The 27,473-nt window shown below is 41.4% G+C and overlaps 1 protein-coding gene and 1 pseudogene across 1 annotated transcript in view; one reads left to right on the forward strand and one right to left on the reverse strand.

Annotated features, from left to right (window-relative positions):
- The window catches only part of ARMH3 (armadillo like helical domain containing 3), a 223,859-nt gene that overhangs the window by 87,585 nt on the left and 108,801 nt on the right, over nt 1-27,473 (reverse strand). The window contains exon 23 of the mRNA XM_075534065.1: nt 13,094-13,169. Coding sequence (XP_075390180.1) covers nt 13,094-13,169 — 76 coding nt within the window. The remainder of the gene's footprint in view (nt 1-13,093; nt 13,170-27,473) is intronic.
- On the forward strand, nt 22,038-22,183 carry LOC142429122 (mitochondrial import receptor subunit TOM5 homolog; annotated as a pseudogene).

A 27,473-nucleotide genomic window follows, 5' to 3' on the forward strand; every position in this document is an offset into this window, starting at 1 on the left:
GTCAGATTTTAGTCTCACATTTTCCTTTTACTCTTTTAACGAATTAGGTTAGTCAATCTTCTTCCTAAATGCTGACTGAGATGGTCAGCTAAGTGATGGTAGGAAATAAAAAGCACAGAGGTCTCTAAGAAAACCTAACTTCCCCAAATGTTTTCCTTCCTGCCTGTATACAATCCTATAGAATAGTCTCCCTTTGCCACCAATAGACCTGTGGAAGCAGCTGAAGCAACAATAGGCTTACAACTGGAATCTTCCAGGTGAGGCAGTATTATTTTATCTTATATGGCAGGACAATGGAACAATCCTATTGAGGGGAGGAAAAAACATACAACCCTCTATCAGGTGTTCTAATAAAAGCCATTCCTGAGCAGCAACTTAAAAAAAATAATTTTATTTGGGGCTTGTACAACTCTTATTACAATCCATATATCCATCCATTGTGTCAAGCACATTTGTATATTTGTTGCTATCTTCATTCTAAAAACATTTGCTTTCTACTTGAGCTCTTGGTATCAGCTCATTTTCCCCTCCCTCCCTACCCCCACCCCATCCCATGAACCCTTGATAATTTAGACATTTTTTTTGTCATGTCTTACACTGTCTGACATCTCCCTTCACCTACTTTTCTATTGTCCGTCCCCCAGGGAAGGGGTTATATGTAGATTCTTGTGATAGGTTCCCCCTTTCTACCCCACCTTCCCAGTATCGCCACTCTCACCACTGGTCCTGAGAGGTTCATCTGTCCTGAATTCCCTGTGTTTCCTGTTCCTATCTGTACCAGTGTATATCCAGTGTCTAGCCGGATTTGTAAGGTAGAAATGGGATCATGATAGTGGGGAGAGGAAGCATTTAAGAACTAGATGAAAGCTGTGTGTTTTATCGTTGTTACACTGAACCCTGACTGGTTCACACCTCTCTATGACCATTCTGTAAAGGGATGTTCAATTGCCTACAGATGGGCTTTGGGTCCCTACTCTGCACTCCCCCTCATTCACAATGATATGAATTTTTGTTCTTTAAGGCCTGATACCTGATCCCATCGACACCTCATGATCCCACAGGCTGGTGTGCTTCTTCCATGTGGGCTTTGTTGCTTCTTAGCTAGGTGGCCGCTTGTTTATCTTCAAGTCTTTAAGACCACAGATGCTATATCTTTTGATAGCCGGGCACCATCAGCTTTCTTCACATTAGCTTAAGCACCCGCTTTGTCTTCAGTGATCATGTCAGGAAGGTGAGCATCATGGAATGCCAGTTTAATAGAACAAAGTGTTCTTGCATTGAGGGAGTACTTGAGTGGAGGCCCAATGTCCACCTGCTACCTTAATACTAAACCTATAAATGCATGCACATAGATCTATTTCCCTGGCATCATATATAGATTTACATATGTACATCCTTATATTTAGACCTTTGTAAATGTCCTTTGCCTCCTAGTTCTTTCCTCTATTTCCTTTTACTTTCCTCTTGTCCCACTGTCATATTCAGCCTTCATTTGGGTTCTAGTAAATCCTCTCAGTTACATTGCCCTTGATCAAGCCCTACCAGTCCTCTTACACCCTCCTCACCAATGACTCTGGATCACTTGTTCCCTTGTCCCTGGGTTTGTTAACACCGCTTCCTTTCCCCCACCTCCCCTTTACCATGTCCCCCAGGAACTGTCGGTCCGTTGTTTTCTCCTCCAGATTGTTTATCCTGCCTATATGTCTAGATAGACCTAGCAGGAGCTTTTTAAGAAGTTTGTTGAAGGATCACACAGGATGAGAGAGACCAATTGTTTAAACATAAGAAACTGATTATTAAAAAAGTAGATGACTAAACCAAGAAGACAGGTCAAAAGAAAAGAGAATGACACTTGAGCAAATTTAGGCCTCCAAGCATCTTTTCATTTTCATTGTCACAGATCTCAGCTTGGGTAAAATCAATGTATGCAGTTTCTGCTGGCCTTGCACTGTTCAGGAGACAACTTTATGTTAAAGCAGTCCTTAAGTGCACGGCATCCCAGAAGGTCCTAAAGTTAGAATTTGTAGTCACCCACAACTAGCAAACCAGTTTAGGAAAGTCTCCTAGTGACAAGGAGTCTGGAAAGTGCACATACAAGGCACTCAAGAGTTGCCTCCTCAAAGCGTCGAGCTTAGTGACATGGATGGAGTAAAGCTTTGGGCCTTAAATTGTTAACAGGGTACAACTCAAAATGAGGAAAAAGAGCTGTAACCATTCATTAATAATTGGAACATAAAATGTACACAGATAAAGGAAAATTGGAAGTCAAAAAAATGAAATGGAATGCATAAAGAGATATTCTGGACAGTAGTGAGCTGAAATGGATTGGTATTGGCCATTTTGAGGTGGAAAATCATACGGCTTGCTATGCTGGGAATGACAACCTCACAAATAATAGCATCACATTCATCATCAAAAGGAACATTGCAGCTCTATCCTGAATTACAATGCTGTCTGTGATGGATAATATCTATGTATCTACAAGGAAGTCCAGGTAGTACATGTATTATTCACATTTACGCACAAACCAGACTAAAGTTAATAATGAAGAAATTAAAGACTTCTATCAATTTCACCAATCTGAAATTGATTAAATGCATAATCAAGATGCACTGATGATTATTTGCAATTGGAAACAAAGAGGAAGGAACAGTAAGTAGTTAGAAAATACAACCTTGTGATGGAAACAAAACTGGATATCTCATGACATAATTTTGTAAGACCAATGACTTCACTGAAAATACCTTTGTTCAACAACATAAAGGATGACTGAGTGGGGTAGTGATTATGTACTGGGCTGCGATCTCAAGGCCAGCAGTTAAAAATCACCAGCTGCTCCACAAGAGAAAGATGGGGCTTTCTACTTCTGTAAACAGTTACAATCTCAAAAACCCACAGGGGCCCCATCCTATAGGACTGCTAAGAGTCAGCAGGGGCTCAATGGCAGCAGTGAGTCTGTTTTTTTTTTTTTTTTTTGTAGACACACGGACAGACAGAACACACAGGAATCAAACTGGCCACATCTCTGGCAAGAGATGATGAAGCAGCTCAGTATCAACATCCAAAAAAAGCCAGGGTCCGACTGTGGAACAGACCACCAAGTGCCTATACATAGGTTCAGGTTAAAGCTGAAGAAAATTAAAAGAAGTCCACGAGTCAGAAATTGGCCGCAAGTATACATCACTTGAATTTTGATAATCTCCCCAGAACAGATTTGATGCACTGAACACAAAGGACCAAAGAGCTGATGAGCTGTGGGATAACATCGAACATCATTCATGAAGAAAGCAAAAGGTCATGAAAAAGAAAAAACAGATCACAGATCAGAGTGAATGTCAGAAGAGAATTGGAAACTTGTTCTAAATCATAAAGTAGCTAAGGCAAATGGAAGAAATGATGAAGTAAAAGAACTGAACAGAATTTTCAAAGGGCAACTTAAGAAGACAAGGTAGAGCATTCTCATGAAATATGCAAAGACCTGGAGTGTAAAAGCCAAAAAGGAAAAACATGCTCAGCTTAAAGAACTTAAGGCAAAAATTAAAGACTTGAGTTAAAATACTGAAGGATTCTATATGGACAATGTGTTCGGCCAAGTTGAATAGAGAAAGAAATTCAATGGCACTTATATATGTGTTAGAAAGAGCTTTATATCGAGAAGTAATTACATATCAGGCAAACATCCTAGCCCGTCCAACTCAAGTCCACGATGCTAGTGCATACTTCCCTCTTCGGACTCATGCAGCCACACGCAATGATGCAGAATGCAGGAAGATCAGGCACGGTGGGTGCAAAGTCACGTGGATCCAAGGTTGGTGGAAACATGGAAGAGCTCCAGCAGCTTTCAGAGTCAGTAAGCAGTAAGGTAAGTGGGGAGAGAAAGCAGTTCCCAGTGTCTCACACTCTTATACCACCAAAAGGAGTCAGCAGGTTGTGACTTGCTCAGAGAGGTTTGCTTCCACCCCTACGTCTTCAAGTTGACATAACTTTACCGACCACTGCACTAAAGCACTGAACGATGCAGGAAGCATCAAAAGAAGGTGAAAGGAACAGAGTCACTTACAGAGCGAACTGGGTGACATTCAATCATTTCAAGAACCACCCACTGGTATTGAAGAAAGAACTAAAAGCAGACTGAAGGTATTAAAAAGAATAAAGGGTCCAGAAACTGACAGAACAACAGTTGAAATGTTTTAATAAGCTGATGAAGCACTGGGATCACTCACGAGTCACTGCCAAGAAATCTAGCCAACTGATTATAAGTGATCAATTTTCGTATTTGTGCCACTCCAAAGAACAGTGACCCCAAAGAACGATGAAATGATCAAGCAGTATCATAAACATCAAATACAAGTAAAATTTTGCTGGAGACAATTCAGAAATGGTTGCAGCAGTACATCAATGAGTAATAGTCAGAAATTGAAGCCAGATTCAGAAGTAGATGTGCAATAAGGGAGATCATTGCTGACATCAGATAGCTTTAGCTGAAAGAATACCAGAAAAATGTTGCTTGTGTTTTCTTGGCTATGCAAAGGTATTTGCCTATGTGGATCATAACAAATTATGAATAACATTGTGAAGAATGGGAATACCAGAACACTTAATGGTGCTCATGCAGAACCTGTACCCAGACTAAGCAGAGTACGGGGATACTGCATGGCTTAAAATGAGAAAAGGGGCGAGTCAGCGCTGTATCCTTTCACCATACCTACACGACCTAAATGCTGGGCAGAGAAGCTGGACTATAAAAAGAAGAATGTGGCATCTGGATTGGAGGCAGGTTTAGGAACAACCTGAAATATACAGATAACACTACCCTGCCTGCAGAACTTGAGGAGGACTTGAGCAATTATTGATGAAGATCAGAGACTGCAGTCTTCAATACAGATTGCAATTCAATGCAAAGAAAATAAAAATCACCATGACTGGACCAGTGTGGGATACAGAAAGCTTTCTCCCCAGGTTGCCACCCTGCTTGCTAGCATATCCTGAGGTTTTCTCCCTGAGGGCATTCAGCCCACCATAGGAGGGGCGCATACCCTGCTGATAAGGATAGTGAATTGTTTCCTTGAAGGAGAGCCCAAAGACAAGGTCCTGCTAACTCAAGGACGACCAAGGTTAAACTGCCATCTTGAATCTAGGATACGCCCATCTTATCACATGCAAACCCCTAGTCCCTCCCATTTCTGTTGCAAGTACATCCCAAGATCATCCCCTTCCCATTGCTTGTACTGCAAGGCACAATCCCTTCCTGTTACACATGTGGTTACCTGTACTCAGAGGGACTTGCACCCCCTCTAAGGATATACCTAAGGATATATAAGCCTTGGTTAGAAATATACGACCTCTCTCTCCTCCGCCAGCTCTGCACAGACCTGGCTGTTGAGATCATGACTGTCCAGGAGGTGAGCATGTTACCATAAAATGTGTCTGACTCCTTTATCTTCTCTCCTACTTTTCCTATCTTCTATGACTTTACTATAATCTTTATATACTAACGCCAAACAATTGAGCCTATGGACCCCACTAGATTGTTAGAGGCTGGTTTACTCTGACAGTAGAGAGCATCATGATAAATGGAGGAAGACTGACCTTGTCAAGGATTTCATTTTAGTGGGATCCACAGTCAGCACTCAAGGAAGCTGTAGTCAAGAAATCAAAAGTGATGCACTGCATTGCATAAATCTGCTACAACGACCTCTTTAAAGTGTTGAGGAATGAGATAGTTTATTGTGCCAACCTGGCCGATAAACACATGTGGGATTATCTTTGATCATCGGACCAGTGTGCGGCTGCCTTGCTTGTTCTGTGTCTCAGTTTGCAAGCTACACTACCTGTGGGACACCTATCCCATGGACTGTGTCACTGCAATTTGAGGTCCCTTTAAGACCACACAATTGGAATTTACATCTCTTGAGCTGGGGACTGACTGTTGGTGACCTGCCTTGCTGTTTGCTGCCTGTGCCAGGATACCCTGGATGTCTCTACAGAGGACTACCTAGCAGCCCTCAAGACTTGAAGGACGGCCAGTGTCTCACAACTCTCATGGGAGTGAGTTGCAGTGAGTCATTTTTACTGCTTTATAATTTAAGAGTTCATTTATTGTGTTATATATATATAATTATTAGCAATCTGGTTTTGTCTCTCTGGAGAACCCTAACACATTTAGCTGTGAAAGTATGTAACACAAGAAATGACAAGTTAAATTATAAAGCAGTACAAATGGCTCAGTGCAACTCACTGAATGTTCATTGGAGGAAAGGAAATAATCAAACTTTTCGGGGATTACTAGACACTGGCTCAGAACTGACAATAGTTCCAGGAGACCAAAAGTATTTCGAAGGCCCACCAGTCGAGTGGGGGGCTTCTGGAGGTCAAGTTATCAAATGAGTTTTAGCTCAGGTACGCCTCACTGTGGGTCCAGTAGGCCTCCGGACCCATCCTGTGGTTATTTCCCAGTTCCAGAATGCATTATTGGAAAAGACATACTTAATAACTGGCAGAACCCCCATATCGGATCCCTGAAATGTGGAATAAAGGCTATCATGGTAGGAAAAGCCAAGTGGACACCATTAGAACTGCCATTACCTAGGAAAATAGTAAGCCAAAAGCAGAACCGCATTCCTGGAGGGATTGCAGAGATCAGTGCCACCATCAAAGACTTGAAAGATGCAGGGGTGGTGATTCCTACTACATCCCCATTTAATTCACCAATTTGGCCTGTAAAGAAGACAGATGGATCCTGGAAAATGACAGTGGATTATCGTAAACTTAACCAGGTGGTGACTCCAATTGCAGCTGCTGTCCCAGATGTGATTACATTGCTTGAGAAAATTAATACTTCTCCTGGTACATGGTATGCAGCTATTGATCTGGCTAATGCCTTCTTCTCCATAACAGTCTCAAAGGACCACCAAAAGCAGTTTGCCTTCACCTGGCAGGGGCAACAATATACTTTCACAACTCTCCCCCAGGGGTACATCAACTCTTCTGCCTTGTGTCATAATTTAGTATGAAGGGACCTTGACCACCGGTCTATTCCACAAAATGTCACACTGGTCCATTACATTGATGACATTATGCTGATTGGACCCACTAAGGAGAATGTACCAAAGACTCTAGATTCATTGGTACAATATCTGCATACAAGTGGTTGGGAAATTAACCCAACAAAGATTCAGGTACCCTCAACATCAGTAAAATTTCTAGGGGTCCAGTGGTGTGGGGCATGTCGAGATATTCCTACTAAAGTGAAGGATAAGCTATTACATTTAGCTCCCCCAACGACTAAAAAAGAGGCACAACGCCTAGTGGGCCTCTTCGGATTTTGAAGGCAACATATTCCTCACTTGGGTGTTCTACTTCGACCTATTTATCAAGGGACATGAAAAGCCTCCAATTTTGAGTGGGGCCCAGAACAAGAAAAGGCTCTTCAACAAGTTCAGGATGCTGTGCAAGCTGCTTTGCCACTGGGACCATATGATCCAGCCGACCCAATGGTGCTAGGTGTCAGTTGTAGATAAAGATGCATTGTGGAATCTTTGGCAGGCGCCTATTGGTGAATCACAGCGTAGACCATTGGGATTTTGGAGTAAAGTCTTGCCATCCTCTGCAGACAACTACTCCCCCTTTGAAAAATAGCTGTTGGCCTGTTACTGGGCCTTGTTGGATACTGAACGCCTCACCATGGGCCACCAAGCCACCATGAGGCCTGAACTACCCATCATGAACTGGGTATTGCCTGACCCATGGAATCAACGTTGGATGTGCGCAGCAACACTCCATTGTTAAATGGAAGTGGTAAACACGAGATCAGGCCAAAGCAGGACCTGAAGGAACTGCATGAAGAAGTGGCCCAAATGCCCACAGTCTCCACTCCTGTCACATTACCTTCTTTCTCCCAGTCTGCACCTATGGCTTCCTGGGGAGTTCCTTACTATACTTTAACTGAAGACCAAAAACGTCATGCTTGGTTTACGGATGGCTCTGCACAATAAGCAGGTACACTCATAAGTGGACAGCAGCAGCACTACAGCCCCTTTCTGGGATCTCCCTAAAGGACAGTGGTGAAGGGAAATCTTCCCAATGGGCAGAACTTTGAGCAGTGCACCTGGCCGTTCCGTTTGCATAAAGGAAAAATGGCCAGATGTGAGACTGTATACTGATTCATGGGTGTAGCTAGATGGTCAGGGAATTGGAAGGACCATGATTGGAAAATTGGTGACAAGGAGGTGTGGGGAAGAGGTATGAGGATAGACCTCTCTGAATGGGTCAATAAAGTAAAGGTAATTGTATCTCACGTGAATGTTCACCAAAGAATTACCTCTGAAGAGGAGGACTTTAACAATCAAGTGGATGAGATGACACGTGCTGTGGAGACTGGTCCTCCTCTTTCCTCTGCCACTCCTGTTATCGCCCAATGGGCACATGAACAAAGTGGACATGGTGGCAGGGTTGGAGGTTATGCATGGGCACAGCAACATGGACTTCCACTCACCAAGGCTGACTTGGCCACTGCCACTGCTGAGTGTCCCATTTGCCAGCAGCAGAAACCAACATTAAGTCCAAGATATGGGACCATTCCTTGGGGAGATCAACCAGCAACTTGGTGGCAGGTTGATTACATAGGACCACTTCCATCATGGAGGGTACAGCATTTTGTTCTTACTGGAATAGACACCTCCTCTGGATATGGATTTGCCTTCTCTGCACTCAATGCTTCTGCCAAAACTACTATTCGTGGACTTACAGAATGTCTCATCCACCAACATGGCATCCCACATAGCATTGCTTCAGATCAAGGAACTCACTTTACAGCAAATGCAGTGCGGCAATGGGCCCATTCCCATGGAATCCACTGTTTGTATCATGTTCCTCATCATCCTGAAGCTGCTGGCTTGATAGAACGATGGAATGGGCTCCTAAAGACACAATTACGGCGCCAACTAGGTGGCAACAACTTGCGAGGCTGGGGCAATGTTCTCCAGGAAGCTGTATACGCTCTAAACCAGCGGCCAATATATGGTGCTGTGTCTCCAAAAGCCAGAATTCATGGGTCCAGGAACTAAGGGGTGGAAGCTGGAGTGGCACCACTCACTATTACTCCTATGATCCCCTTGCAGCATTTTTGCTTCCTGTCCCAGCAACCCTGCATTCCTCAGGCCTGGAGGTCCTGGTCCTGAAGGAAGGAACTCTCCCACCTGGAAACATCACGGATTCCACTGAACTGGCGGCTGAGAATGCCCCCTAGCTACTTTGGGCTTCTCATGCCTTTGGATCAACAGGTCAGGAAGGGTGTCACTGTACTAAATGGTATGATTGATCCTGATTAATGGAGGTAAAGAAGAATATGTATGGAATCCAGGAGATTCCATAGGCCAACTGTTAGTGCTACCATGCCCTGTTATTAAAGTAAATAGTAAATTACAGAAATCCTGACAGGACTTATAATGACCCAGACCCCTAAGGAATGAAGATCTGGGTCACCCCACCAGGCAAAAAACCACAGCCAGCTGAGATGCTTGCTGAGAGCAAAGGTAATACAGAATGGGTAGTAGACAAAGGTAGTTCTACCTATCAATTACAATCATGTGGTCAACTGCAAAAGTGAGGTTTGTTATTGTCAATGTATTTTCTTTTTATGTGCTTATTGCATATCTTTCCTTTGTTCAGGTATGATATATCAGATACAATTGGACTCAGTGCTTTCATTTATATGTATGATAGATGATTGATGATTAGTATAAGTGTGATTTCATCAATGTCCGGAAATTATATAAGTATATATGGCTAAAGAATTGTGTACAGGTGCCGGGTTGGCAAGGGGTGGATTGAGATAGTTAATTTATTATGCCAGCCTAGCCAATAAGCAAATGTGGGATTACCTTTGATCCTCTACTTGCAAGCTACACTACATGTGGGACACCTAATCTGTGGGCTGTGTCGCTGTAATTTGAGGTCCCTTTAAGACCACACAATTGGAATTTACATCTCTTGAGCTGGGGACTGACTGTTGGTGACCTGCCTTGCTCTTTGCTGACTGTGCCAGGATAGCCTGGATCTCTCTACAGAGGATGACCTGGCAGCCCTCAAGACTTGAAGGACTGCCAGTGTCTCACAACTCTCTCTCGGGAGTGAGTTGTACTGAGCCATTTGTACTGCTTTATAATTTAACTGTTCGTTTTTTGTGTTATATATCTATCTATCTGTATATAATTTAACTGTTCATTTCTTGTATTATATATATATATATAATTATTAACAATCTGGTTTTGTCTCTCTAGAGAACCCTGTCTAACACAAGGAAAAAAGATGTCATTTTGAGGATTAGTGTGCCTGACCCAAGGGGTAGTGTTTTCAGCCTTCTCGTATGCATGTGAAAACTGAACAGTGAATAAAATACAGCAGAAGAATCAGTGCATTTGAAATATGGTATTGGCAAAAATATTTTTTAAAAACATCATGAGAACAGAGAAGTGGGTGAAGGAAGACGTCGGACAGGGAACGATATGACAAAATAATAATTTTTTTGACAAAATAATTTTTTAAAAACCATCATGAACTGTGGAAGACCAAACAAGTCTGTCTTGAAAGAAGTACAGCCAGAATCTTCTTTAAACGGGAAGATGACAAGAATTCCGCATAACAACCCTCCAATAAAATGATTGAAAAACAAAAGTTCACCGACATTTCATGAAGGCTACAGTACAGGTTTGAAGACCTGCTCTGTGACAGCAATGATGGCAGAATAACTCCCTCAGGAGAAGAACACCAGGAGAGTAGGTGAAGGGACAGAACGGGTGGTGTAAGATAAATGGTCGAGAGACAAGCATGATGTAATTTTTTAAACTCATATTTCTTGGCAATATGCCCTGCTGAGATTTCCGTTTACCTCCATGGAAGCCTTTGATGCAATTCTACAGTAGGAGGCGCTGCGTTATGAAGGAAATAGACCCGAACTTGGAATCAGAAGACTAGAGGTCAACTCTTAGCTTTGTCACTCAACAAGGGTGGGGCCTTTACCTATCTGCAATGTTTCCAAGACTTAGTTTCCTCAGTGGAACTTTGTAGAACTGTGATTAAAGAAGATAATACACATGAAAGGGCAGCACAAGGTCTGGCACTTAGGAAGTGAAAATGAATGTTGTTAGTGGCCATGAAATCACTTCTGACTTACTGTGGGCCCGTGAGTGCCGAGCAGAACTGCTCCACAGGTCTACAGGGCTGTGGCTTTTACGGTGTGGATTGCCAGGCCTGTCTTCCATGAAAAGCAGGTAACCTCTGCAGGCTTATTACCACCAATGTTTTCCTCTTCTCCGACCTGGGGGACATTAAAACCTACCTATCGAGGAATCGCTTGAGAAAACTCACCAGAGGTCTTGGGTACTTTTGGCCAATACTCTTCAGCCTAATTGACTGCAGCAGTGATGATCGAGTGACTGTTCTTGACGGCTGGCTCAGCAGAACAGTTTGAGGGACGAAAAGGAAGGAAGAAAAGGCCTGACAGTTTCACAAAGAGGACGAAGAAGTACAGAAAGAGGCACCAGTTTATAAAGCTCAGCCCAGCTATTTCTGGGCTTTTTAGAAAAGAGAGAGGCCAAGAGCTTAAATCAGCTGCTTGATGCCCCTTGGGAGGAATAAGGACCCCAGCCAAGGCAGAAACCACTGAAAGGAAAAGCAACAAAATAGGAGATAAAGCAAGCATAAAGGAATGTGATCAAGGAAACAGGTCCCAGATGAAAAGGAGCTGCCTGGAAAGTCTAAGTAAATACATGAATAAATAAACACAACATCAATTATACCCCTATGCACTTCCTATACAGACCTTGAATCTGGTGCTTCCTTCAAACACCCACATTTGTCATGCTGCCCTGGGGTCACAAAGGGATATTTGGGAGAAGGCAGTTTGTAACTCCTGAGTTGCACCGAAAAATTGCATTCACCTTAAGACTTCGCCACAGTATCTGGTTTATTCACTAGGTGCAGATATGCACTTATTTGTGAGATTTATAAAATTATCTTTGCTGCAAAATGTCTCTGGGGACAGGAAAGGCTGACCAACCTTCAATGCCATCCTGTTAGCACATCTCACCCCCACAGTTCTCTTATCTCAGCCTCTCCACCCCCTTTCACACTTTTCCTTTTGTTCTCAGATGTTTTCACACTATAATAAATCACTTTAGGGACAGGGCAGTTTACTTTAAAAAAAAAAAAAAAGAAGAGGAGGAAGAAGGAACAGAAAGATACAGAAACTAGCCCTGTATCCTAGTTCTGCCACTGCCACCCAGTCAAGTGCATTACTATGATTGCGAGTGTCTGGCAAGGCTTACATCTGGATCTAAATCAAGTTCCCCATCTGTTGGGTTTGCTTCTTTTTCTCAACGTTAATTTTTCAATTGTTTGCAAGAACAATTTAACAAGTGTTGAGGAAAAAGGAAAATCATTGGCACAAAGGGAGCATGGGATGTAAGAAAAAGTCAGGTGGATATTTCCTTACACTGAAAGCACTCTGCAGGCCCTCCCTCCCATTCCTGTCCAATTGCTCACTCCTGTGAATGAATGATTTGCCTCAAGATTTTGATCACCTCTGTGCATGACACAAGGTTAACCAATACACAGGGCAATTTGTGATTGCCCTGAGGTTTTACAAAGGAGCAAAAATGGCGTGTCCCCATGCGTTACCCTTGCTGTTGCTTACCACAAACAGAAATAACAGCACATAAGCAAATGTCAAAGCTCCGGATCCCCATGAGTCATCTTTAAGTCTCATGAGAGCAGCAGAAAGAAATTTCAGAGAAAAGCTTTCAGACACTCTATTCACAGAAACCACTCTGGCAACAGAAAGGCCTGGAAAGACCATCTCCTGGTAAGAAAATTCACAGAAACGGCAGCACTTTGCGCTAGCTATTTCCATCTGACATCATAAAGGTCTCATGCGATCTCTCTTTTCTTGACATCAAGGTATGACAATTTCTTCCACCCCTACAGACACCAGGGCTACAAATGGTAGTGGTGTTCAACACACTCCACCTAAAAGGGTACAATATGCTGAAGACGATCCAGGGAATTCTGAAAGAGAGAAATTCTCATCCCTTACCTGATGTTAACCAGTGCGTGGGTCACTTTGCTAGCTGCTTCTTTCCATTGGCCTGCGTTGGTGGAAAGCCTCAGGACTGCAAGGAAGGAAAGAATACAGACCTGTCAGGACCCCTGGTATAAAATCTAAATACAAAGAATGAAGATACACTTGTCACGGTTTTCTGAGACATCCCAGTTAACTGGCCTCATTTCTTGTTTAGTGCTTCTGTTGTACCTCTTGGCGTCTTAAAAGCTTGCACGAGACCATCCAGGGATACTAGTCAGTCTTTCTTCACCTGGAGCAACAGAGGCAGGAGAGGCAGCAGTAGGAAGAGGCTAGTTGTCTCCATGGCCTCCATGCCTCCTTTGCCATGAGACCAGAAACACTGAGGTGCCCGGCTACCATCACAGAACACTCTTATCAAAGATCCCATAGAAGTTTTGATAGGAAAAGAGAGACTCCAGGACAGAATTTCAAGTTCTCATGGCCTCCCTCTAGACTTCCTGCAGCCATGCAGGGTGGACACAGCCCTGAAATGAATGCTGAGAAAATCTTCAAACTTCATACCAAAAATATCTCCCGAAGTATTCTTGAACCTGAACAATACTGTAGCTAGTAAATTTTTTACCGAGTAAAAAAGGTCTGCTTGAGCATTGTGATCTTTTAAGAATTATCTGTATGCGATCAAATAGCCAATGTGTAAGATTAGATTAAAAAGTTAGAAGGCAGTGAGCTTATGTTAATGAGGGAGTAACCACTCAGAGAATGGTTATAAAACCTGAAGGATTTAATCTATGTTACTGAATTGTACATGTAAACTGTGTTTATTCTCAACAAAATAAGTTTAAAGGAAATTTTCTCAGTCTAGAGAAAATGTAAAGGTTTATAGAATCCTTTCAAAGATGTTTTACTAGAAATCCTTTCCTCTAACGTCTTTTCACTTTCTCCCGAACTACTACGCCACTCTTTCTCCTCCTTCCACTCCCTCCCAATTCATAAGTTTTTCTCACTGATTTAAAACATACTCTGATGTGGGAATGTGGCTGCTAAAGTGATCCTTCCCCTTAAAGCAGGAGCCAGTTTACTGGAACGGGCTGGCTAAGTTGGTGGCCCTCCAGCTCCATGTACATCTTTCCATTAAAGATGCAATCGTAGTCGAGTAGAACAAACCATCTCTCCAGAGGACGGTCATGTTGCAATCAAGGGATAACGTCTGCTTCAGTTTCCTCTGACTTAACTGTGGGGCCTGCAGTACAGATCAATGGGAATCTTCGCTTCTCTAACCAAGTTCTACCTCTTTTCTAAGCTCAACTACAGGAGGAGGATGACATAAATCCAGAACTGAACCTAACTTCGATCAGCCTAAAGCCTCAGGGCGACACACCCAAATGTCTTACCATTTCAGAAAAGAGACAAAACAGCACACATGCTCCTTGAAAGAGCAAGCACATAGTACACATACCAAATATATATATATTTAATGAATAAATATCTTGTAGCAGCTGAAGACTCGGAGAGTTTACTACTATGTGGCCAATACTAGACAAAGACAAGTTGTGTCAGTCCGGGTTGACTAGAGGAACAAATCCAGAGACACTCATATGTATGTGTAAGAGTGAACTTTATATCAAGAAGTAATTATGAATTAATAAAACATCTCAGGCCAGTCCAAATCAAGTCCATAAGTTCAACATTAGCCCATGAAACACATGCAGTGATGCCAAAAGCAGGAAGATCACAGGCCAGTGGATGCAAAGTCGTGTGGGTCCAGTAGCGGTGGAAGTATCCCCAGAGTTCTGGCTGCCATCAGCATGGCTCTGTCTGGCTTGTCCACAGGAAGGTGAAGCAGAGAGAGACTGGGTTCTGCCTCCAAGAAGAGAGGAAGTCCGAGAATTCTCATGAGAGGACCATGCCCACAAGGATGGGTCACCAGTCTGGTACCTGATTGACAGGCTAGACTCCACCCCTTCATTCTTATTTATCAAGTTGACACGAAATTGTGTAACTACCACAAAGGTTATCTGCAGTATAGTACACAGTGGAAACCAAGTCAGTGGTATTTCAAGTACCAGCAGGGCCACCCAAAGCGAGCTGGTCTTAACAGAGCTTACAAATTAAGAACGGACTATGAAGAAGGAATAGGCTGTCCCTCTCAGAGCAATTAGCCCCTGAAAACCTTATGAATAACAGCGGAACACTGTCAACATGGGACTGGACTCCCTAAGAAGACTAAGAAATGCTAGATTGATTTGCATAGAAACTTCCTATCTGAGCATCATCACTATCTACTCCTGATCCAGGAATCTTCTAGCAGGAAGAGCAAGAGTAGCAGCTCTATCAGGGGGAGGCCTGTGGCTGTGATGGGAAGAAAAAAACGCATCTGGCTGTTCTGTGAGCTCTCACAATGCCTCGCTTTCTTAAATTCATGCAATTTCATGAAAGAGAAGAGAAGACAGAAACCTTAATAAAACACATTACCAAAGTGATGCTTTTCTAATTTAAAAGATTTAGAGTCGGGAACTTGGCATCGTTTCCATCTATAGCTCTACAGTTTGAACTCAGGCTTCACTGGCTATAACTGCAAATTTGTTCACAGATGGACCGGACTGCGTCAGTAGAACAGACACTTCCTGTTCATTTCCTAAGATGATGTGAAGTCATCTTAGGTGAGCTGATTCTTCACAAGCTCTCCCTCCAGCCCCTCAGTTCTCTGGTGGCAGGAATCACAACATTGCTAAAACTGAACAGCATTTCCCCCTGCCCACACCTTCAGAGGGATGTTTAACTTTTTCCAGGGCTGACTTCTCTGTAATGCCCTGTCAGCCATGCTCCTTAGTGAACAGGCACCCGGACAACCTCAGCACTGTATTGTCTTTGAAAATGCTTTTACACTTTTCTAAGCGACCAAAATCAAATACACAATTATTTCCAAATATCCTAAAGGCCTCAAGGAAAGTAACCATTTACCTAGCAAATTATGGCAGACAAAAATAACATAGTATACAGCCATTGAAGAAGAGACTTACAGAAAGTATAGGGGAAAAAATGAGAAAATCTTTGATGTTGTAAGTTAAAAAACACAAAATGGAAGATTACCATTATGCAAAAGTATATAAGGCTAATATACTATTAAAATGGGTATTATGAGAATGGGCAGATTATGAGATTTTTATGTATTTTTCCAATGCTTTCTATTGGTAATTATATTTTAAACCAAAAGGTCACTCAAAACATCATTTATGGCTCGGGAGCTTTTGGGTCAAGCCCTTCCAACTGAGGGAACTTTACTACATAAATTAATGCCACGGGAAAGTATATATGGATTGTGATAAGAGTTGTATGAGCCCCCAATAAAATTATTTTAAAACAAAATAAAAGGGTGTGTGTCAGTGATACTTTCTCTTCAGATCTTGGTGGTGTAGCAAAGATATTATGCAAACAAAGTGTATGCAACATCAGTTATCTGACACTGGACAACAGCTACCGTCCGATGAATGAAAAAAGGACACTGAACAAAGGGAGCCCTACGATGACCACAGCTTACCACAAGGAAAGTACTGCAAGGAGAGGGACCTCAAACGGAGTCTGCAGTCTGGACAAGCTGAGGACTGAGGACACAGAGGTCAGCATTTGGAAAGGCCAAGGCATCCACCTAGATATTATGGGGCAGAGCACTAGAAAGGAGGAAGTTTAACAGAGGAAGGACTAGAGATCTCGAGATGTGTTCCTTTAAGTGCTGTTGCTGAACATGGATTTGTGGATATAGGAGAAGAAAAAACTCCAGGTTGGGGGTAAATGCCACTAGAAAGAGGGACAAATGAGAAAGGAGAGCCAACTGTGGAACTAGCAGAGGTCTCCACAAATACAGCAATGCACCTGCAGATTGCAGCTAGTTCTGCAATAGCGAACCCGATACGAGTCAGTTCTGATGACCCTAAAGGACAGAAACTAAGGGCCCCACATGGTTTCCAAAGCTGCCAATCTTTACAGAAGCAGATGGCTGGTGGCTTCTAACCCCTAACTTTTTGGCGGGAGTCTGAGAGCTTAACCACTGCACCATGAGGGTTCTTTTGCTGTAATACTAGTGGGGGCCAAATTAACCTTAAAGGTTGCTATGGACTTTCCTAACAACTCTTTAATAGCAAAGCCTGAAAGGATCAAAGTGATCCCAGGTAATATAGCCATATTCCAGTGCTATGCCCAACATTACTTAAGGAAACACAAAATCCAGTACCCAGTTTAAAACTCCAGTTTTAAAAATCACCAGGCATGCAAAGAAGGCAGAAATACATGATCCATATATAGTAGAAAAATCACTTTATAGGAACAGACTAAGACATGAAGAGAGATATTGAACTGGTAGATGATATTAAAACAGCTATTATATGGTACAACTATTGTCCCTCATGGTCTGGAGGAAAAATGTGTATGGAAAATAGAAAAATATAGGAAAACTATTAGTTCAATGAACTAATGGGCCATGGGAACATCAGTCTCCAGGACTCTGAGACCAGAACTAGATGGTGCCCAGTTACCACTACCAACTTCTCTAAAAGGGATCACATTAGAAAATAGTAGATAGAACAGGGGGGGAGGGGGGAATGTGGAACAAAACGCCAAGTTATAAAAGAGACCAGGCTTACTGGTCAGAGAGGGACTGAAACTATGGTCACCCTTCACGTCTGGGACTAAATTCAAGCCTGTGGCACAATTTTCAGCAAACCAATATAAGATCTATCCCAAAACCAAACCAAACTCCCTGCCATTGAGTTGATGCTGACTCCTGGAGACCCTAGAGGACAGGGCAGAGCTGTTTGGGAATTTCTGAGACTTACAACTGTTAATATGAGTAGAAAGCCCCCTCTTTCTCCCAGAAAGCCTATAAGAGAAACGGTAATACTAACGAGGTGCACACATCTTGCAATAATCAACCAACTGAGATTAATAGGGCAGCATGTACTTAAAGACAAAGTTTAGAAGGAATAGAAAGGGAGGAAAAATGGAAACAGAAAACAGGGAGGAAGTAGGAAAAGTGAGGGGACTGAAATGAATGAGAGGAAAAAAAGTATTTATGAATTGTTGACTAGAAAAGCATGATGTGTGTTGTAAACCTTCACCCAATTCCCAGTAAGAATTAAAAAATTAAGCCCCACCTATTATAAATATGCTCCATACACTCTGGTAGGTAGAGAAAAATAAGAATATGGTGAGAAAATAAATGGAGATATTAAAATAGAAAACTGAAATAGAAATTCTAGGTAAGAAATTTTCTGAAAATAAACATACATGCTGATCAAAATGAACAAATGTTAATATCAATATTAAATACTACAAAAGTTCCCAAGTTTGAAGGCTGAGGATTGAAACTACTCAAGATAAAACACAGTGACGAGCAAATACTTATGAGGGCTTGAGTGACGTATCAAGAGGTCTACTGTGTGTATGCAGGTGTACACACACACACACACACACACACACACACACACACACACAGTTCCAAATAGGAGCAGAGAAGTGGGAACAGAAAAGTATTTGAAGAAAAATTAGCTCCCAAATTTCCAATTTGCTGAAAACTAAAAATTCACAAATCATAAAAACTCAATTAACTCCTAACACCATAAACCTCCAGAAAAATTATGCCAAGGCATGTATGTGATAAGCAAATTGCTGGAAACTGGTGATGAAGAAGGAGTGAGGTGTCGCAGTGATTAAGGACAGAGCCAGAAACAAAAAAGGTAGCAGCTTGAACCCACTAGCTATCTGAGAAAGATGTGGCAGTTGACTCCTATAGAAAGTACAGCCTTCAAAACATCCTGCAGCAAGCCGACTCTACCGTAAGAGGGGATTATACCCCCCAAAATGGAATGTTTTCTCAAAGGTATGATTTTTAAAAAACCATTTTATTGGGGGATGTTACAGCTCTTATAACATTCCATACACATCCATTGTATCAAGCATATTTGTACATATGTTGCCATCATTTTTAAACAGTTGCTTCTGTTTGAGCCCTTGGTATCAGATCCTCTTTTTTCTCCTCCTTAGCCCCCTCATAAACCCTTGATAAATGACAAATTGGTATTATTTTCTGTCCTGTATTCCGTGTGTCAAGAACTCTTATCTGTACCACTTGGATTTATAATGTCTTCTGTCTAGCTAGATTTGTAAGGTAGAACTGGGGTCACTCTTAGTGGGGGCAGGAAGCAGTAAAGAACTAGAGGAATGCTATGTGTTTTGTCAGTATTATACTGCACCTGGCAAGCTCACCCCTTTCTTTTGACCCTTCTGTGAGGAGTGTCCAATTGTCTACAAATGGGCTGTGGGTCTTCACTCTGGTCTCCCTCGTTTGCATCAGTAAAATTTGTTTTGGGTCTTCTGAAGCCTGATCCTGTTGATACCTCGTGATCACATAGGCTGGTATGCTTCTTCCATGTGGGCTTTGTTGCTTCCCAGGTAGATGGCCACTTGTTTATCTTCAAGCCTTTAAGACCCCGGACACTGTATCATCTAATGGCTGGGTACCATCAGCTTTCTTCACCACATTTGATTATGCATCCATTTTGTCTTCAGCGATCATGTCGGGAAGATGAGCGTTACAGAATGGCCCGATTTTATTAGAACAAAGTTGCATGGAGGGAATAATTGAGTAGTGGCCCAATGTCTGTGTGCTACTTTAACACTTAACCTATAAAAATATGTACTTAAACCGATATCTCTACCATTAAATATAAATATACTTACATATGTATGTGCCTGTATTTAGAACTCTATAAATGTCTTTTGCCTCCTAGTTCTTTGCTCTATTTCCTTTTACTTTCCTCCTGTCCCACTATCATGTTCGACCTTCATTCAGCTCTCAATACTTCCTCGTGACTACATTGCACTTGGTCAAACCCCAACAGGCATTTTCCGCCCTCCTTGCCATCGAGTTTAAATCACTGTTGTTTCTGTGTTCCTGGGATTGTTGGCTCCCACCCCTTCCTTTTGCCCACCTCCTCTTCTGTCATGTCTCCCCCGCAAACCGCCAGTCCCATTGTTCATCCTGCCTATCTTATATAGACAGACATGAAAAAAAAAAAAGAGAAAAAAGCCTATAAATAATTCCAGGTCTGTCTGTTGACCCTTATGAGTGTTTCCCAATTGAGTCTGATAAGGTGCCAAGCCCTGCCAAGTCCATTTTTGGGATTCCTCAGGGACTTCATTGCTTCGCTCCCCTTGCTGCTCCGTTACTGTTCCCTTCGTGTTTGTCCCAGAGTGGGAGGGGTCAGAGACCAGCACAGTGTCTCCAGTGTTGTCCCCCTTAGCACTATGAGGCAGTGAGGGAGGCCATGTCTTGTGGTGGGCCAGCCCCACAGTCCTCTCTGTGCACTGGCTGCTCCAAGTAGGAATGCCATCCTTGGGGCTTGGTTATTTAAATTGTTTTATAGAACAACCTTATCACCTTCAAAGTAATCTCCATTACATTTAATACATTTGTCAAATCTGCGATTCCATTCTTGGAAACCATTTTCAAACTTATCTGTGTGGATGGCTAATAGCACCTCCCTCGTTTTTTTTCTTTACCTCTTCTATGTCTTTAAGTTGCTATCCTTCCATGTCCCTCTTCATTGGAGGAAACAAAAAGAAGCCACATAGAGCGTGGTCAGGTGAGTAAGGTGCATGAGGCAAGAGAGGCATGCTGTTTTCTACCAAAAAACTGGCACACTGAGATGGCTATTTGAGCAGGTTCATTCTCGTAGTGGCAAAAGCATTCCCCCATCTGCCACAAAACAGGCCATTTTTGTCCCACGTGGTCACACAATCTTTTCAAATCCTCCAAATAGAAAGCTTGATTAACAGTCTGATCTGGTGGAACAAACTCCAAATGCACTACAAGTTGACATTTTTGTCCATTTGGAAACATCCTGAATGAGCTTTGTCATCAGTCAACATTTCACCTTTTTGAAACAAGAAAACCACTCCTAGTGTTGGTCTTGTAAGTTGTGTTCAACATCACAACAGTCACTATGGCATTTTTCCCCAGTGGGAAGCAAAATTTCAGAGTTGCACGCTGTTCTCTTAAATCAGGCATCACAAAAACAAACAAACAAAAAAAACCCCAAGGTAGAGCAAAACTGCTTTTATGAAAACATTAACTGTGCCCAGAGAGAACCTTCCCAGCACTGGATGTACTAACTCCAAGTGAGATGCTCGATGCTAAGGGAAAACGTGTACTATGAAAGTTCCACTCTGCCCAGAGCAATTCCATTTTTTTTTTATACAACTGCTACTATAGTTTATTGTGCCAGCCTGGCCGATAAACACAAGTAGGATTAACTGAAGGGCAGAGGGATAAATGGCTCGGTGAGCCTCACCTTGGTTGTTCTGTGCCTCAGTTTAAAGGGGTACACTACCTGTGGGATGCCTTGCCTGTGGACTGTGTCGCTGTAAGTTGAGGTCCCTTTAAGCCCACACGATTGGAATGTTCATCTCTGGAGCTGGGGACTGACAGTTGATGACAGTTGGGGACCTGCCTTGCTGTTTGCTGCCTGAGTATATATAGCCCAGCTCTCTCTACAGAAGGGGACTGGCAACTGGCAGCTCTCAAGCCTTGGAGGACTGGTAGTGTCTCACTGCTTTATAATTTAACTGTTAATTTCTTGTATTACCTGTCTGTATATAATTTAACGGTTTATTTCTTGAATTATATATCTATCTTTATAAATATATCTATATATAATTACTAGCAATCTGGTTTGTCTCTCTAGAGAACCCTGTCCAATACAACTGCTAAGAGTCGGAATTGATTTGATGGCACATAGAAACAATGGCAGTCAAAAGAAAGTATAAATAACAGACAGAAAAAGAAATTATCTACAAAGAAACAAAGATAAGAATGACAAGAGATTTCTTGTTAAGAATTACACAAGGGGGAATCCGAGAAGCACCTAGATCCCTAGCGAGGAGTCCCTGAAGCCCAACCACAATGTTTCGGATCGAGGGCCTCGCGCGGAAGCTGGACCCCAAGGAAATGAAACGGAAGACGTGGTCTCTTCCATACGGAACTTTCTAATTTATGTGGCCCTGCTGCGAGTCACTCCATTTATCTTAAAGAAATTGGAGAGTATATGAAGACTTGGCATCGCCTAAGAATATGTGATGTGAAGAACTTGGTTCCAGTCTTCCCAGCTGCGAATGAATAGACCCCGAAAGATATGCCAGACTCTGATTGAATGGACTTAAAAACTCTGCTTGACAAGAACAAGTGTTTTTTTCTTTTCTGGTGACTGACTGATTATATAAAATTAATTGGGTAATATGAAAAGATTTCTTGTGGTATCGCACCCTTTTGCCTCTGATACTCCGCCTTCCATGAATGTTGCTGCTATTATTATTACATCTTGTCAAACTTCATTTTCCAGCAAGTATCTGTGTCTGCAGCAGGTCTGTCTTGACCGCCATCTCTGTGGTCCTTTTTGTTTTTGTCCAGAATGTAGTTGTGAAGAGTCCATGACAGTTAGTTACATTTTGTGGAAGTCAGCACAGAACCACAGTGCTATTTGACCACAGAGCCATTAGTCTGTATTTTTTTTTAAATAAATGTATCAGTGTGAAAAAAAAAAAAAGAATTACACAAGGGGTAAAAATGAGGAGCTGATACCAAGGGCTCAAGCAGAAAGCAAATTTTTTTTTAGAATGATGATGGCAACAAATGTACAAATGTGCTTGACACAATGGATATATGTATGGATTGTGATAAGAGTTGTATGAGCCCCAATAAAATGATTAAAAAAAGAATTATGCAAGTCAGAAAACCGTGAAATACTACTTTGAAAGATAAATCCGATTATCCAGCAAAATTTACATATGCAAATTGGAAATTTCACTCCAACATGGTAGGGAAATGTTACTATAGCTTATCTCTTCCACTGATTACAGCTAAAAATGATGGAACAAATATGAAAAGCTACTGTCTCTCTTTTTTTATAAGATCATTTTATTAGGGACTCTTACAACTCGTTACAATCCATATATCACTTGTATCACGCGAATTTGTACATACATTGCCTAATTATTTTCTAGACATTTACTTTCTATTGAGTCCTTGGTATCAGCTTCTCTCCACCCCCCTCCCATGACCCATTGATAGATTATAAATTGTTATTATTTTCATATCTCACACTGACCTCTGTCTCCCTTCCCCAGTGTTGAAAAGCAACTGTCTTGAGGGATTTGAAATTTAATGAGGACAGTATAGAGAGAAGTCAAAACTTGCAAAAATACCCACTAAGAAATTAGTTTCCTGGGGTCTTTTATGTGTTTTTTTTTTTTTTCATTTGACCCAAGAGTCAGTCAGTCATAGAACCCAGAAAGAGCAATTAGATAGCTAAAATTATTATAAATGATGACATGTATTATGATAGTAACTCACAGGAAACTATAAATACAGGAATTTCCTCAACCTGATATAAAATGCACCTACAAAACCCCTATAGTTATTGTTACAATGGTGAAAACCAGGGCACTTCTCCCTTAGGAGCAGAATCAAGTCAAGTATGCCTACTCTCACCATGCCAATTTTTTAAAACATTTTATTAGGGACTCATACAACTCTTATCACAATCCATACATACATCAATTTTGTAAAGCATATCTGTACATTCACTGTGCCAATTTAATACAGTCCTGGAAGACCAAGTCAGTGGGATATGGCAAAAAAACAAAAGGAAGAAAAGGCATATAACTGGAAATGAAGACAAGAACATTTTATATCACAGATAGCATGATAGTCTATATAAACAATCCCAAAACAGCTACAAAAAAAACTACTAATAAATTGACCAAGTGAGTTTAGCTAGGTCCTACAATATAAGGTCAAATTTAAAAAACAGTAGTGTTTCTACATATTAGCACGAAACTGAAAACTGAACATTTAAAAATATTTACAGTAGCATCAAAACATTACATACTTACAGAATAATCTAACAAAATACGTGAAAGATTTGCATGGTTGAAATCGATAAAACAACAAAACTATAAAATTATGAAGAAAAATATCAAAAAAGACTTCAATAAAAGGAGAGAATTACATTATTCATGGGCAAGTTTCATTATTGTGAAGATGCTGATTTTCTCAGAATTGACCTATAGATTTCTTACAATCCAAATAAAAATTTCAGTAAGCTTTTCAAAGATGAAAACATATACTAAAACTCCTATGGAAAAATAAAGGGCCTAAAATTGCAAAAACAATTTTGAAACTCAAGAATTCTTACCCCCAGTTGAATCCTGAGTAGAAAAGCAAACAAAAATAATTGAAGGATGTTACTCTCAATGCTTTTAAGGTCTTGAAAAATAAGAAAATACCAAGAAACTATCACAGACCACAGGAGACTAATAAAAGAGACATTAATGAAAAAGTTAGTGAATCGAGACAAATTCTTGAGTTTTATTTTAATGTATAGAAAATTTGAACAAAATATTAAAGAATATAGGGAGAGTATATATATACATGGCAAGTAAGAACATGAAAAGAGACAACACCATTATTGAACAGGAAAATGTCAATTAAAATCACAATAAAACATCACTATACACCTATAAAACCCAAAACCCAAACCCACTGCCATCATGTTGATTTTGATTCCTGGTGACCCTACAACAGAGCAGAACTGCCCCGGTGAGTTTTCGGAGCAGTAACTCTCTACAGGAGTAGAAAGTCTCATCTTTCTCCCAAGGAGCAGCTGGTGGTTTCAACACCACCAGGGCGCCTCACACACCTCTAAAAATGGGAATTACAACAACAAAACCCTCAAAACTGAACATTATCAAGTGCTGTCTAGGATATGGATCAATAAAAACTCATACACTATTGATTGGAAGGAATAAAAATAATATATTGACTTTGGAAAACATGTAGATGGTTTCTTATAAAATTAAACAAACATCATATTAACCAAAATTCTCATTTCAGGTATGTAATCAAGCAAAATTAAACAAGATCAGTAACATGAAAAGACATATGCACACCAATGTTCTTGGCAGTACTACTTATAATAGTAAAAATATAGAAAGAACTTAAATGTCCAACCATGGATGAATGGATAAACAAAATGTGGCCAACAGATACAATTGGAATACAAAACAACAGAGAAAAGTAATGGCAAACAAAAACCAACTGAGTTTCTATACCAATAATGAGAAACCTAAAAGGGAAATTAGAGAAATAACCCAATTTATAATGGCATCTAAAAGAATAAACTACCTAGGAATGAATGTAGCCAGGGCTGTGCAGAGCTAACCAATGGAAACCAGGAAATGTGGCTGAAAGAGAGGGGAGAAAGCCCAAGGAAAGGAAAGGTGCAGCATGCTCACAGACTGGCAGTTAACATCGCCAAGATGTCAATACTACCCAAATCAATGTATAATTGTAATGCGATTCCAATCTGCATTTCAACAGCCTTCTTTGTAGAAAGAGAACAAAGCCAATTCTCAACTTTATGGGGAAAAGCAAAAGTCCTCAAAGCTATTAGTATGTTTAAAAAAAAAACAAAGTAGGATGAAGTACAGTCCCCAACATTAACAACACAGTGTTCAGATACAGGATAAAGAGGAGGCTTTCTATTCCCACAGGGTCAGTGTCTCGAACACCCACACGAGCAGTTCGATCTTGTCCTATTGACTTGATGACAGTGAGACTACTCAGCTACACTAATCAGAACAGCCTGGAATTCACCTAACACAACAGAACAAAGTCAGGAACAGGAGGATATGGAATGTTTGGCTCACTGCCTCCCTGGACAACTGCCTCCTTCCTCAGGAGACCAGCCTTAGGTGGTTCCCAGCTACCATTATTGAATGTTGTCATCAGAGTCCATGGACAAATTCTGATCAGAACAGAATTTCAAATTCTCATGGGATCTGAACTTTCTGAGTAGATCTTTAAACCTTAAACCAAAAAAACCCCATGAAGTCATCTTACAACCAAACAATACATTAGGCAAACTAGTAAAAAGGTCTGCCTTGAACATTATGCTCTTAAGAATTATCTCCAAAGCCAAACTCCCTGCCATTGAGTCAATGCTGACTCATAGCGACGTCCTGTGGGTTTCCGAGACTGTTTACAGTAGAAAGCCAGTCTTCCTCTTTTGGAGCTGCTGGTGGCTTCTAACTGCCAACCATGAGGATCACAGCCCAGTGCTTAACCACTATACCACCAGGGCTCCTTAAGAACTATCTATATGGATAAAATCAACAGAAGCAACTTGAAAGATTCCATAAAAACATTACTGGGCAGTGCGTTTGTGGTTAATGAGCAAGGAACAACTCAGAAAAGGAGGAGAGGATGGTTGCAGAACTGTAAGTAATCATGTCACTAAATTGTATGTGCAAAAACTGTTCAGCTGATGTAGGTTTTGCTATTTATACTAACAACAAAAATAATGGGTCTGTGAAGTATCTACTACACATGGACGGATTTGAAGTAAATCAATCACAATAGTACCAATATCGTGTGTTATCACTTTTATAAAAACCCAAGAATTGCAGTGTAAGATAGGACAAAATAATAATTTATAAATTATCAAGGGTTCATAAGGGAGGGGGTAGCGGGGAAGAAGGGGGAAATGAGGAGCTGATGCCAAGGGCTTAGGCGGAGAGCAAATGTTTTGGGAATAACGAGGGCAACGAATGTTCAAATGTGCTTGACACAATGGATGTGTGGATGGATGGTGAGCCCCCAATAAAATGATGTAAAAAAAAGCCAAGACTTGGTTTACACCCAGAAAGCACCATTTTTGAGGGCCAAGTATAGGAAAGGAAGGAAGGAAGGAAGGGGAGAGGATTGCTTACTAGATTGCAGACAGGGATTAGTCTTGGGGAAGGGAAAGCAATGCACAACGTGAGGAAAGTCAGCACAACGCAACTGAGGGAACTGTAGACACTGAAAGGTACACACAAGAATAAAAACAACTACAGTCAAAGCTGTGACATACAATTCTGCAACAACAGTAACTGTCGAAATCTATGAGTATGATATGTGCATCGTAAGTCCCATATGCCAGACTCGGCACCCCAGTGACCTTCCAACCATGATACAAGAGACAGCACAGGTTCCAGATGCACATTTACCAAGGCTGTTGCCAAAGCAAAGTGAGGTTCTCTAAACACGTCGGGACCTGGTGTCAGGAAGTGGAACCAATTAGTATCTGTTGTGGGGTACCCCACCAGGGTAGATTGGTGACTTAGTTCCTTTGGGAGGAAAAGCAGCAGCCTAGAGTGGGAACCCGCCATCCTGCTGCATGGAGGGCGACAGTCCTGCCCCACGTGGCCTGGCTACCAGTCATGGCATGAAGGACAGAAGCTGGCCTCCTTTTTTTCTGGCATCCAGCAAAGTGGGTGACTTTACTTACAACCCCTCTGG

The sequence above is a fragment of the Tenrec ecaudatus genome, chromosome 16 (assembly GCF_050624435.1).
Source record: "Tenrec ecaudatus isolate mTenEca1 chromosome 16, mTenEca1.hap1, whole genome shotgun sequence".
Taxonomy (NCBI): Eukaryota; Metazoa; Chordata; class Mammalia; order Afrosoricida; family Tenrecidae; genus Tenrec; species Tenrec ecaudatus.